The 13,232-nt window shown below is 46.9% G+C and overlaps 2 protein-coding genes across 22 annotated transcripts in view; one reads left to right on the top strand and one right to left on the bottom strand.

Annotated features, from left to right (window-relative positions):
• Positions 1 to 10,378, bottom strand: part of SAP130 (Sin3A associated protein 130) — a 38,653-nt gene extending 28,275 nt beyond the window's left edge. For 9 of the 21 annotated variants that reach the window (XM_027818844.3, XM_043522120.1, XM_027819037.3 and 6 more), the window contains exons 1-4: positions 7,727 to 7,879; positions 6,556 to 6,673; positions 4,799 to 5,037; positions 3,648 to 3,806 (exon numbers count right to left, since the gene is read on the bottom strand). In XM_027818844.3, coding sequence (XP_027674645.2) covers positions 3,648 to 3,806; positions 4,799 to 5,037; positions 6,556 to 6,667 — 510 coding nt within the window. In that variant the 5' untranslated portion in view covers positions 6,668 to 6,673; positions 7,727 to 7,879. Of the gene's footprint in view, positions 1 to 3,647; positions 3,807 to 4,798; positions 5,038 to 5,810; positions 5,923 to 6,555; positions 6,674 to 6,908; positions 7,197 to 7,726; positions 7,961 to 9,276; positions 9,351 to 10,125 lie in introns of those variants that run through there. The other 12 variants (XM_043522122.1, XM_007052583.4, XM_037908432.2 and 9 more) reach the window with 7 other exon arrangements.
• The window catches only part of UGGT1 (UDP-glucose glycoprotein glucosyltransferase 1), a 96,211-nt gene continuing 93,139 nt past the window's right edge, over positions 10,161 to 13,232 (top strand). The window contains 2 exon segments of the mRNA XM_027818659.3: positions 10,161 to 10,228; positions 10,230 to 10,381. Of these exon segments, the coding sequence (XP_027674460.3) occupies positions 10,161 to 10,228; positions 10,230 to 10,381 (220 nt within the window).

Genomic DNA, 13,232 nt, shown 5'->3' with positions numbered 1-13,232 from the left:
TATTCTTTTACGTAGAGACTGTCCAGTCTGGCCAATGTACATGGCAGAGGGGCATTGCTGGCACATGATGGCATATATCACATCGGTAGATGCGCAGGTGAACGAGCCTCTGATAGTGTGGCTGATGTGATTAGGCCCTATGATGGTGTCCCCTGAAAAGATATGTGGACACAGTTGGCAATGGGCTTTGTTGCAAGGACAGGTTCCTGGGTTAGTGTTTTTGTCATGTGGTGTGTGGTTGCTGGTGAGTATTTGCTTCAGGTTGGGGGGCTGTCTGTAAGCAAGGACTGGCCTGTCTCCCAAGATCTGTGAGAGTGATGGGTGGTCCTTCAGGATAGGTTGTAGATCCTTGATGATGCGTTGGAGAGGTTTTAGTTGGGGGCTGAAGATGATGGCTAGTGGCGTTCTGTTATTTTCTTTGTTGGGCCTGTCCTGTAGTAGGTAACTTCTGCGTACTCTTCTGGCTCTGTCAATCTGTTTCTTCACTTCAGCAGGTGGGTATTGTAGTTGTAAGAACGCTTGATAGAGATCTTGTAGGTGTTTGTCTCTGTCTGAGGGGTTGGAGCAAATGCGGTTGTACCACAGCCCTTGGCTGTAGACAATGGATCGTGTGGTGTGGTCTGGATGAAAGCTGGAGGCATGTAGGTAAGTAAAGCGGTCACTAGGTTTCTGGTATCGGGTGGTGTTTATGTGACTACTGCTTATTAGCATCGTAGGGTCCAGGAAATGGAGCTCTTGTGTGGACTGGTCCAGGCTGAGGTTGATGGTGGCATGGAAATTGTTGAAATCATGGTAGAATTCCTCAAGGGCTTCTTTTTCATGGGTCCAGATGATGAAGATGCCATCAATGTAGTGCAAGTAGAGTAGGGGCATTAGGGGACGAGAGCTGAGGAAGCGTTGTTCTAAGTCAGCCAAAAAAGGATGGCATACTGTGGGGCAATGCAGGTACCCATAGCAGTGCCGCTGATTTGAAGGTATACATTGTCCCCAAATGTGAAATAGTTATGGGTGAGGACAAAGTCACAGGGTTCAGCCACCAGGTTTTCCATGACATTATCGGGGATACTGTTCTTGATGGCTTGTAGTCCATCTTTGTGTGGAATGTTGGTGTAGAGGGCTTCTACATCTATAGTGGCCAGGATGGTGTTTTCAGGAAGATCACCGATGGATTGTAGTTTCCTCAGGAAGTCAATGGTGTCTCGAAGATAGCTGGGAGTGCTGGTAGTGTACGGCCTGAGGAGGGAGTCTACATAGCCAGACAATCCTGCTGTCAGGGTGCCAATGCCTGAGATGATGGGATGTCCAGGATTTCCAGGTTTATGGATCTTGGATAGCAGATAGAATACCCCTGGTCGGGGTTCTAGGGGTGTGTCTGTGCGGATTTGTTCTTGTGCTTTTTCAGGGAGTTTCTTGAGCAGATGGTGTAGTTTCTTTTGGTAACCCTCAGTGGAATCAGAGGGTAACGGCTTGTAGAAAGTGGTGTTGGAGAGCTGCCTAACAGCCTCTTGTTCATATTCCAACCTATTCAAGATGACGACAGCACCTCCTTTGTCAGCCTTTTTGATTATGAAGTCAGAGTTGTTTCTGAGGCTGTGGATGGCATTGTGTTCTGCACAGCTGAGGTTATGGGCGCAGTGATGTTGCTTTTCCACAATTTCAGCCCGTGCACATCGGCGGAAGCACTCTATGTAGAAGTCCAGTCTGTTGTTTCGACCTTCAGGAGGAGTCCACCCAGAATCCTTCTTTTTCGTAGTGTTGGTAGGAATGTCTCTGTGGGTTAGTATGTTGTTCAGAGGTGTGTTGGAAATATTCCTTGAGTTGGAGACGTCGAAAATAGGATTCTAGGTCACCACAGAACTGTATCATGCTCGTGGGGATGGAGGGGCAGAAGGAGAGGCCCCAAGATAGGACAGATTCTTCTGCTGGGCTAAGAGCATAGTTGGATAGATTAAGAATATTGCTGGGTGGGTTAAGGGAACCACTGTTGTGGCCCCTTGTGGCATGTAGTAGTTTAGATAGTTTAGTGTCCTTTTTCTTTTGTAGAGAAAAAGAAAGAGAAAAAGTCTCTACATAAAAGAATAAATGGACACAAATCAGACGTCAAGAATTATAACATTCAAAAACCAGTCGGAGAACACTTCAATCTCTTTGGTCACTCGATTACAGACCTAAAAGTGGCAATTCTTCAACAAAAAAACTTCAAAACCAGACTCCAACGAGAGACTGCCGAATTGGAATTAATTTGCAAACTGGATACAATTAACTTAGGCTTGAATAAAGACTGGGAGTGGATGTTTCATTACACAAAGCAAAACTATTTCCCCTTGTTTATTCCCCTCCTACTGTTCTTGTCAACTGCTGGAAATGGCCCACCTTGATTATCACTACAAAAGGTTCCCCCACCCCACACTCTCCTGCTGGTAATAGCTCACCTTTCCTGACCACTCTTGTTACAGTCTGTATGGTAACACCCATTGTTTCAAGTTCTCTGTGTATATAAAATCTCCCCACTGTATGCATCCGATGAAGTGAGCTGTAGCTCATGAAAGCTTATGCTCAAATACATTTGTTAGTCTCTAAGGTGCCACATCAACTCTTTGACAGGCATTCACACCAAAGCCTTGCCTACGCTCAGAGCTTTCAGAAGTTCTCCTCTATTGGTCTGGTGTGGGACAGCACTGGTGGGGTTACAAAAAGCAGAACTAGTGTAAACCAGTTGCTTACCAATACCACAACTGGACTTGCTTTGAGTAGAGTTAGACGACAAGGTGATTTAAAAAAAAAAATCAAACAAACAGCATCCATTTATACTAGCATGTCCGTTGGTTGAGCAGCAACAGTGGGAGAGTTTAAGAAAATGCTCATTATTTCAGTCTGCTTGCGGGTCAGTATGCTACCACCTTGTATGTTCTGTCAAATGGAGTCTCAAAACTAAAACTAGTAGCTTTCTAAAAGAGTAAAATGATAGCTTCACCTTTGCAGAAGGGATTGTGCTTTGTTCTGAAGAATGAGCCTAAATCAGCAGATTTCTACAGATTTATTTGGCGCCAGCTTATCAGATGGACCAATGGAGATGCAACTGTCATCTGCCTAGGGCAGTGGTGGGCAATCTGCACCCATCAGGTAATCTGCTGGTAGGCCGCCAGACAATTTGTTTACATTTGCATGGCTGCCCGCAGCTCCCAGTGGCCACAGTTCACCATTCCCAGTCAATGGGAGCTGTGGGAAGTGGCAAGGGCCACAGGGATGTGCTGGCCGCTGCTTCTCACAGCTCCCATTGGCCAGAAACAGCGAACCGCGGCCACAGGGAGCTGCGTGTGGCCGTGCAAATGTAAACAAACTGGCAGCCCGCCAGCGGATTACCCTGATGGGCCACAGGTTGCCCACCACTGGCCTCGGGTTTTAATGGGGTGGGGCCCTACGGCCCTTGCTTCATCTCCCTACTCAGCTACATTTTTCTTATACATTGCTGGGGATGTCTGCTCTCATCTCCACACACTCTTGGTGGTTACTAATACTTTGGGGAGCAATGATGGAATAGTTCATCCCCATCTCAAGGTTTCCCTGCTCTACTGATGGTTTCTGGACAGAGGAACTTCCAGCCAACATCCCACTTTAGTAAATAACAAGGGAGGGAAAAAGGAAACCTGTTGTCCACTGATTGTTGCCACAGGAATAGCTGAGGCTTGTGGGATACTGTTTTCCATGGTTACAGTAACCTGCCCAGGAACCTTGGTGGGAGCTGACATTGTAGAGGGTGGAGCAGGAGCAATGGGCCGGCTGGGCATGGTGGGCTTCACAGGAGGCTGCAAGAAACAAAAAAAAGTGACAATTCAATCCAAGGAAGTAGAGATCTCTCCTAAAAAAATCACAGCCTGGTGAAGTTTGCATCAATAGCGCTAGCAGGATGTGTGTGTTTTGAGGGGAAGGGAAGAAGGATGGGTCCCTTTCAGGTGAGAGAAACTGGAAGGAAGTAACTCTTTAGAATGTCTCCTTGTGGACATTACTTAGCACAGCAGAACCCCAATCACATCTAGACACTCTGGGAGATACCACAGAACAAACAAACATCGCAAATACAGCCGAAAAGCCAAACAAGAAAGACATCAGTATCCTGATTTACTTTTTAAAAAAACCTTTCATCTCCCTTTTCTCTTCCCTTCTTAACCTTTAGATTTTCTGCACGATATTTCTTCTGCCAATTAGATCTTAGATCATGTTTAGTTAAGGCTTAGATGGAAAAAGAGAAAATGGCTGTAATCAACCCTTTGCTCAAGTTACAACCATCCCTTACAAAGGTCCCCTTCTTGTGTCTTCTTAACCCCATCCTCACAAAAAGGATTCTGCCCAGCTGTAGGAATTGCCTAGTTTGTGCATGATTCTCCGTAACTTCGTTTTAATGTTCTATTTATATGTACAAGTGAGTATCTCACTGACATTCTTTCCTCCCTCTTCCAGGAAGGAATGGGGGGTTGTAAAATTGATTTAGATCATCCTTAATCTAAGAAATAAAGTAAGTGGCAAGGCCACAAAATGCTGCCTAGGGGCTGCAAGGTTCCCAATCTGCCATCTGGAGTAGGGGCACCACACCGAAGAGGCCCATATTCACAGAAGAAGAGCACAGAAAAGAGCTGAATAAATAAATTAAGTAATTTATAGAAAAGAACATTTTAAGTCAAGAGAAGGTAAATGAAACACAACTGAAATTAGCCTAGAGCTGTTTGACTACACTGGGAAAGTATTAACTCCTCTAGTGCTTTATTTTCACTATCAACTCAGTCATGAGCCACCTCTTTACCTTCATAAGTCCCTCTGAAAAGGAAAGTGGCACTGCTGGAGTCAGATGTGCTGGCGGAGCGGTCACTGTAACTGCAGCACCAGATTGGACCGTATGGTGCTGTGCCAACATCTGAACCTGTGGGTATGGCCGAACAACCACTGGTTCCTGTTTCTCTTCACGAGACTGTAGAGAGCCACCAGGGCCCATGTGCTCTCTGGGAGCAACTTCTGACTCTCGATTAGATTCATCACTCACTGCTGAGGAAAGAAAAAAGAAACTATAAAGAAAAGGATAAAAATGGGTAAGAAGTATGCACTCTTGCTCACAAGCCCAGAAATGGAGTGCCAAATGCATACATACAAAGCCAGTTTGTTTAAAACCTCCTGAACAAGAGACATTCACTATTCCTGGTATGAAAAACCTGCTCGAAAAACAAAAGTCTCCAGAATGTCATCAATCCTCTTGCAAAGTGTGCTCTGCATTCCTCTTAGAGCCCTAAGGGATTATCCCCACACATCATGGTCTAACCCAAGTCACAATCGTCTTTCTTAAAATAAACCTCTAATTGTAACCTCTCTTTAAAGTGAATAATTAAATTTAAATGAACAAAATAAGCTGATCAAGACCATCATGCAAATGACTAAGGCCTCATGACATGGATTCAATTTAATTTTTTATTAAAGACTTCACTAAATGCAAGATTGTCCAACCACTTCATCTAATTAAAAATAAGAATAAAGCATCAAAGCAAAAAAGTATAACAATCAAAACACAAAGTTGCCACAATGACAATGATAATTAGACTAAAATTGGAATTTCTGTTTTATTTCCATCTCATAAATTCATATGAGCACAAGAAGCTCAGCTGTAAACTGTATTTAAACACTAGTTATTATTAGGCAATCAAAACCTATGTAGAATTTGTTTTATACTTACTGTACAACTCTCAGAATCTCCTACCATAATTATGCATTTGATTACTGAAAACATACTTCCTTCCATCTTACTCTATAAGATCAGATTGACTTACTGCTGGAGGCATCAGTAATGTGGCAATTCTCACTACTCAGGCCCTGATCCTGCAATGAGCTCCAGGTCGGGGCAGGCATCTGGTAGCACAGACCTCATTGCAGAATTGGGACCTAAGACATCAAACACCAGTCAAGAGTTATGGAGATAATGAAACAGTAACAGGTATTTCTAAAGTGGGTTTGAAAACTATCGGACATATAGCCTTATTTAGCAAATAATTAAAGGAACATTGACAAATCAATTGTTTTTTTAAAATCCACTTTCTGACAGTGTCCCTTTAATACATCAGCTAATCATACAGTTCTATTTATAGGTGATCATGGTCCATGTTTACTTCTGTGTGGTTTGCTCTGAAGCCGCTCCCTATAGTTCCCACCTACCTGTGATTTCTTTGCATTCTCCCCTCCCCAACGGAGGGCCCAACTAGCATGTCCTACACCAACTATAATTTACTTTTTAGATAATTTCTAAACAGGGGCTTGTGGTCAAAATGTTTTTGCTAACATTGTTTTCCTAAGGCAACTTGCACATTCCCAGTCCACACTGATCCAGTACGACATGTGGGGAGTGGAAGAAGAGCTTCTTACAATTCTTCAAATTGATATACCTAATTATATCAGAGTTTGAGTCATGTCTGTCCTTGATGTGTTTAAATATCCACAATCATCTCAATAAAATTCTCTCAAAATTCCTCAGAATGAAGCTGCTTGGCAGGAAGAATGAAACTCCAACAGCTGTCTTACCTGTGGTTGTTGGGTTTATCAGCCCTGTAGATCCACTGGTGGAAATTGGGGGTGGAGCTTGTCCTAGTCCCGCAGGAGGGGCTCCAGAACGGGGAAACTGCTGAGAACTCATTCCCACCTGCACAAGATAAGGAATATTTTAAAGCAACATAATCCTAGCAATATCTTCAACTAACTATGCTAGAGCTGACCCAGATGAGATTTGATCCCTCCCATGTCATCCAGGGTCTGAGATGACAATTTGTAACACGGGACAATTGGAGAATGACCATGAATTTTAATGGGGAAAAAAAATCTGGTTTGAAAGCAGACACGTTCTCGCTTGGGAATGGAAGCCGGAGAGCGGTACACACCGGTGCCCGACGTTTCCACAGTCTGATCCCCCGCAGCGCGGAGTTCAGCTGGGCTGTGGATGAGAGAGACCAGATTTGGGAGGGCGAGGGGATGTTTCTCAGAGAGGCACTACCCGGGAAACGTGGGCAGCGCTCTATACACAGCACAGCAAGCGTGACCCCGGGGCTGCGCGGCAGCAGCTCGGAACATCTGCTTTACCCAGCCCCCAGCTCCGAGAGAGAGAGCCCCGGGCACCCCCCGGCCTGCAGTGGGGAGCAGCCCTGCGCGACGGGCCAGGAGGGCTGTCACAGCAGGGACCCCCATAAACCGGCTTCTCGCGCCTCCGCTGATTGGATGGAGTAGCGCAGACGGCATCACTAGTTCTGCGCCAATCCAGGGTCACGCTGGGCCATGAGCCAATTAAATGCAGATCAAGGCTAGTACTCTCAACCAATCGGGAGCCCAGCCTATTGATGACATCACGAGAGAGCTAGCCAATGGGATAAGAACCTACGGGCCAATAGGGAGCAATTTTCCACGGCAGATTCCGCCCCCTATTGCTGTGAGGGACGCGCAGAGCCCGGATGTTCACAAGCAATAAAGCGCAGCGGCCAGCAACAAGCCATTTGTACCCGCAGGGCAGCTTGAATCAAACGCGGGTAGCTCCCCGCTAACGCCCCCCGGGGAAGCAGCTCTTGGTCCCCGAGAAACCGCAGCCGGGTCCCCTTTCAGCCTCCCGCGATCCTCTCCCACCGGGTCCGCTCCGGTCGCCCGGAGTCCGGCTCCGAAACCCCTTTTCGGCCGCACCGCTCGCGGAGGTGTCCCTGAGCTGGCCTACCTGCTGCCCCGCGCGCAATGCGGCCTCGCGCAGCCGCTTGCGGACTCGTTTCACCCGCTGACACCGATGCTCTCTTTCCACCGCCGCAACCACCCTCCGCCTGATTGGCTCCGGTTGGTCCCGCCCACAGCGGCGTTGTCCCGCCCAGTCTGCGCAGGGATAGGCTAAGACGGCTTCGCGAAGGGGTTTCTGGGAAACGTAGTTCAAACCGGGGAGGCCACAGAGACAATCCTGCTAGAATACGGAAGAAGGCGGAGCCTGATCTTGCGCAATGATTGGCCAGGACAGTGGCGACGCTGGGCCCTGACGGACATATAATTTGCATCCAGGGTAGTAATGAGGTAATCTCGCGAGATGTGCTTTGCGTGGAGGTGTAGAGAGCCTAGAGCCAGGTTCCCTGTGTCGCTGAGCCTTCTTGCGGGTTGCAGCCCTGTGCCCGGCGCTGGGGCTTTGGCTTCAGCTTCAGTTCGAGCCTGGGCAGTGGTTCACCCGGGTTCCCATAGCTGCACGAGACTGCCTTGGCAGGCACAGCGGATATAGCTTCATACCTGAAGCAAGCTCTTATTTTGCCCAGCAGATACCAAGCTGTAAGCAGCTGCTCAAACAGTTATTTTTCATAATCTTATTAACGTTTGTAAAAGTTCATATAAACAAAATAGCATTTCAGTAAAACAGTCACCTCTGCATAATCCCTAATTTTACCATACAAACCCTTTAGGACTCAACAGAGAAATGTGAACTACTTTGCAATAAGAAAAGGAGTATAGCATGTATAGGGGAAGGCCGTGGGAATGGGAGCTTGTTAGGTTGGGTTTGGAGGAGAGAGGAATGTCGATAATAATAGGACCTTAGCTCTTTTCATCAGTAGACTTCAAAGTGATCAGTGTCCTTATGCCCATTTTAAAGATGAGGAAATTGAGGCACAGAGATGAAGTGACTTGCCCAAGGTCACTCAGGCTAGTGGTAGAGCTAGAAATAGAACCAAGGTCTCCTAGGTCTCAGCCCAGTAATATGGGAGCGTTGGGAGTAGTGGTCAGGAGTGTCTGGAAGGTTGGGGGGCACTTTGAAGGGGCTTAAATGGTTTGTTTTTCTCAGAGATTGGGATGGGAACCAGGCTGGGGCTCTGAGGGGCAGAGGTGGCTGCTCCAGTGGTGGGAAGGTTGGCAGCACTGTCTCTGGGGCCCTGCAGTGTGGCGGTTACTTAGAATATATTTTAGTGATAACATAGGCACTTCTACCACCAATTCTGTGGTGCCACTGAGGATGTTGATTGTTGGGTTTGGGTTTTTTCCCTAAGCTGCTGAGCCTCTATCAGGCTGGGTGGATTTTGTGTCCTTGACCACTATTTGCTGGACAGCTACTGAGTCCTCAGCAATAGCAGCCTGGGCAGTAACATCCGCAGCGGGACCCAATATATCCTGTGCGGTTGCTATTCAGTTCTTCTGTTACTCTGATGTATTTGATCTTAGTGTGGGCAAGTTCGGCTTTAGTCTGTTCTGTTACAAAGTCTGCTTGGGTGGCTGTTTAGCCTTGCTGGTATTGGCTTTTACCTGCATACAGTCCTGCTCACTTCCATCTGGGCCTGGATAATATCCCCTCTGGCCTCATGTTTCTGCTAATGCATCTGAAAAACACTAAAAGGCTTTTCAATTTCTGGGATCTAGCATCTCCTTCCTCTTTGTCTGAAAATCTCCCCATTTATTATTAATGAATAGATAGGATATACAGGAGTTGCACAGTTCATTTGTATTTGATTTTTAAAGGTGCAGTTCTGATTTCCTTGGCTTGGTGCAAAACATCCTCCACTCCAGATACCAATAAGCTAAATTTTTCCATTACCTGCAACAGGTATAGGAATATATAGTAACACAGATCTTAAGAGCTCTATAATCCCACACCTAGCTCTGCTGTTACACAAACAGCCTGCTGCCGTTAGCCTGCCCCCCGAGCTCTGAGGCTTCACAGTTATGTGGGTGTCAATTCCCACCTAGGAGCAAACTTTCAGAAAGTATTAACTTCAGTGCCTATCTTTAGACACCTATTGCCTGATATACAGAAATGCTGAGCAACCGGGGCTCCCATACTTCATGCAGTTGTGGGGGGCACACCTCAGCAAAGCAGGCTGTGCTGTACTGTAGGGGTCTAAAACTGGGCACCCAAACTAGACAGGTCCAACAGTGCAGATCAGAGGGCAGCAGAACTGAGGGGCTGCTGCTGGCCACACGCTGAGCTGACTTATATGGGGGGGAGGTGGAGGCATTTCCAGGCAGAGTGTAACGTGTCTCTCCCCAAGGGAGCAGTTTTCCTGAAGATTCCTAGGCTCCTTCCCTCCCTCGTGGTCTGGACTCCCGTGCCGTCGCTGGCTGTCAGGCTGGCAGAACCAGCGGTAAAACACCCACCATAAAACAACCGCCTCCCCTTCGCCACAGTCAAGATGGGTGTGGGGCGACGCTCTAGCCACTTCCTGTCGCTGCTTGCTTCTTCTCTATGGCAGTCGGTCCTCTGTGTCCGGCCTCCGGGCGGAAGCGGAAGCAGGTTGCCCGGAAGGAACCTACCCGGAGGAGCGGAGGCGGCTGGAGCCGGAAGGGAGCGTGGCGGCCGCTCACAGGTGCAATAACCGCAGGAGCTCGTGGCCTCGGGACGTTCGCACAGCAGGTGCCTTAGGCAGCGCGTGCCCCCTCCTTTGGAGTGTGGGTCACGTGCTGGGTCGAGCGGCCCCTCAGCGCCAACAGAGCCGGCCGGTCCGTGTCCCTCACGCGGGGGCTGGGCTGGGCTGTCCGTATGGGGCAGCTCCTTCTCTGTGGGGGCTGGGGTGAGGAACAGGGGGAGCCTGCCGTTTCCGTGCGGGGTGGAGAGGGGATCCAGCTTTGTCGCGGGGAGGCAGACCCCAGGCAGTGTCTGTGGCCGGGCAGGTCTCTGGCGCAGCGTGATGTTTGGCAGGTCACAGCTCGTGTGTCGTGTTCTGCATGGACGGAGTTTTGGGGCCGGGCTTCGCCCTGGTTCACACCTCGCGGGTTCCCGCTGACCATCTTCTGTGTCACTTGCCATCTGCTGTGCTTGTCGTTGTTCAGCTTGGCATCCGTGGGGCTGGCCAGCACAGAGTCTGGGACAAGGACTGTGCTGTAATGGGAGAGCGTTACCTGTGCAAGCCGTGTCTGTTTGCACATTCAGGATGTGAAGTGCTACCTGATATTAGCGTGGCTTGGAGCTCAGGGGGTTGCAGTGAGTCATGCATTGCATCGCAGTTCATTTCTGTTTGAACAAGTTACCAATAGTGTAGAAAACACGTTATGGGATGGAGCAACTCTGCACCACAACAGTCCTTGGCACTCCTGTTACAATACATGGACTAGAGAGCATGCTTTCCTGTAATGAGAGTCTTGTACAGTCTTGTACATTGTGTTAATGTGGTGACAGACTTTTAGCTTCAGTGGAAATATATTAGTTTCCAAACCGTGCTAATGCTATCCTGTTTTTTATTCACACATCTGAAACAATTTGGGGGAGATTTTCAAAGGCACACTGGGGAGTTGAGCAATCTAACTCCAACTGAAAGTCAATTGGAGTTAGGCATCTCCCTCCTCTTTCTGTCTGAAAATCTCCCCCTTTATTATTAATGAAGAAATATGATTTACAGGTTCATTTATATTTGATTTTAAAATGCACTGTGTGGAAACAAATTTGGGTACTAGACTAGGAGTCAGAACATCTGGGCCCAAATTCCAACACTGTCTGTGGCTCATAGTGTGACTTTGCACAAGTACTTAATCTTGGTTTCAATATCTATAAAATGGAGATGATATACTTATTTTTGTAGAGTTCTTTAGGGTCTAGAACTCAGAAGAGCTAGGTTGTTTGTTAGAAGGGATCTCCATCCTGTTAAAGCAAATAATTTGTGTTCAAAGTAGTGGTTCTAGTCAGACACCTTATTTATTAGGTTTGTGGTCTCACCAGTGCCTTTGGAACATACACAAATACAGTCACTGAAGTGAATATCCAGATCTCCATTTCTACTGGACTTAATGAGGGGCTGTGATGGTGGATGTCCAATGCAGAAAAGAAACCTGGGTTTGTCCTGACTTAACTGTGAAGGCTTAGTAGCAGTTATGAGGGAGTCTGATGGTTCCTAGCCTGTTATTCCCATCAGCTGTGCCTCAGGATACATGGAATTTAGCTACAAGTTATAGAGAAAGTATACAGTACCAAATACATGATATCTAATTAAACAGTATTTATTAGTGATTGTGACACACCTGTATGTGGATACCCTTATTTTGCAACTTTTGTTATGTGTCAGTGTCTGTCAATTTCTCCTGGTTCCTTTTTATAGGATGCCTCTTGGAGCTATCTCCCAGCCTTTGCTATTCTTGCAGAGTGTTTAGGAGTAGGTCATAACACGTATGGCATATCTGTTATCACCCCAATGTGTTCTATCTGAGCTCCAGAATGAGGGGTTTGAGAGGAATCTGTTCACCTACTGACATCCTGCCAGATCCATGCTTAAGAACATGGACTTCACAGAGGCAAACTCTCTTGTGCCAGGTTCTGCTTCAGACACAGTTCATATTTGACCTGTATATATTGCTTTTCATTCCCACAGATTCTAAAACAGACTACAAATAACAGCCCATTTTACCAATGTGCTTATTCACATTAGTAAATGTTTCCCAAACTGGGTCCTATATAGATGTATAACATCAATGATCCTTGGTCTAAAATAGTTGGAATTTGGAGACCTTCGGGCCATGCTGCACAGGACAGCTGTTTGATGTGTTTTTGGAGAAGATTGAGGTTGTGCTTCCTACGTGAACATGTAGAAAGGAGATTTTTCGAAGGGGCAGGTTGAGCTCTTGCTGAATTGATTTAAATGCTGCTGGGACTTAATTTGTATTGTCAATGTTTTAGGGTTCCCAGAGCCTTGAATAGGTCTCTTTTTAGTTATTAATTCTAAATAAATACCTGTGTCCCTTCTTTTGGTCTTTGAGTTGCTGCCCAAGGGAGGGGCCTTTCCCTGGAGTGTAATCCTGTGAGTCTCTGATTTCTAGACAGATTCCAGAGTATAGTGTATAGGTTCACAGACCTCTGTAACTTGACAGGACCCTTGGGTATGGGGTATCTGCTTGCTTCTTTCTCTAAGGAGGAAACTGCATTTCCAGTATAGTTCAGCAGCTTATTAAAAACAAACACCTACTTTATAGTGTCTGAGGTCAGCCTATTCTCCTTTCAGTTGTCTCACAGAGACCATGGCAAGTTCTGTGTGTCTCAGTCATTCATGCTATTACCATATTCAGGGAGCTCAACCCCTTCATCATTCTCAGGCCACCCCGCCATGTTTCTGATCAGGTTGGTTGGTTTCCTAGGAGTTCTGCTGTCCACCATTGACCAGAATAGTTCATGCATTGTCTTATTATTAACAACCATGTACGGCATCTCCACAGCAGGGGTGGTTTTGTCCATGACAGATTGTCTGCTGCTGTGCCAGCATACTCACTAGACAGGACACAGT

Source organism: Chelonia mydas, chromosome 9 (assembly GCF_015237465.2).
Source record: "Chelonia mydas isolate rCheMyd1 chromosome 9, rCheMyd1.pri.v2, whole genome shotgun sequence".
NCBI lineage: Eukaryota > Metazoa > Chordata > Testudines > Cheloniidae > Chelonia > Chelonia mydas.
The sequence above is the reverse complement of the archived record's forward strand: the minus strand, read 5'-3'. Positions and strand labels throughout refer to the sequence as shown.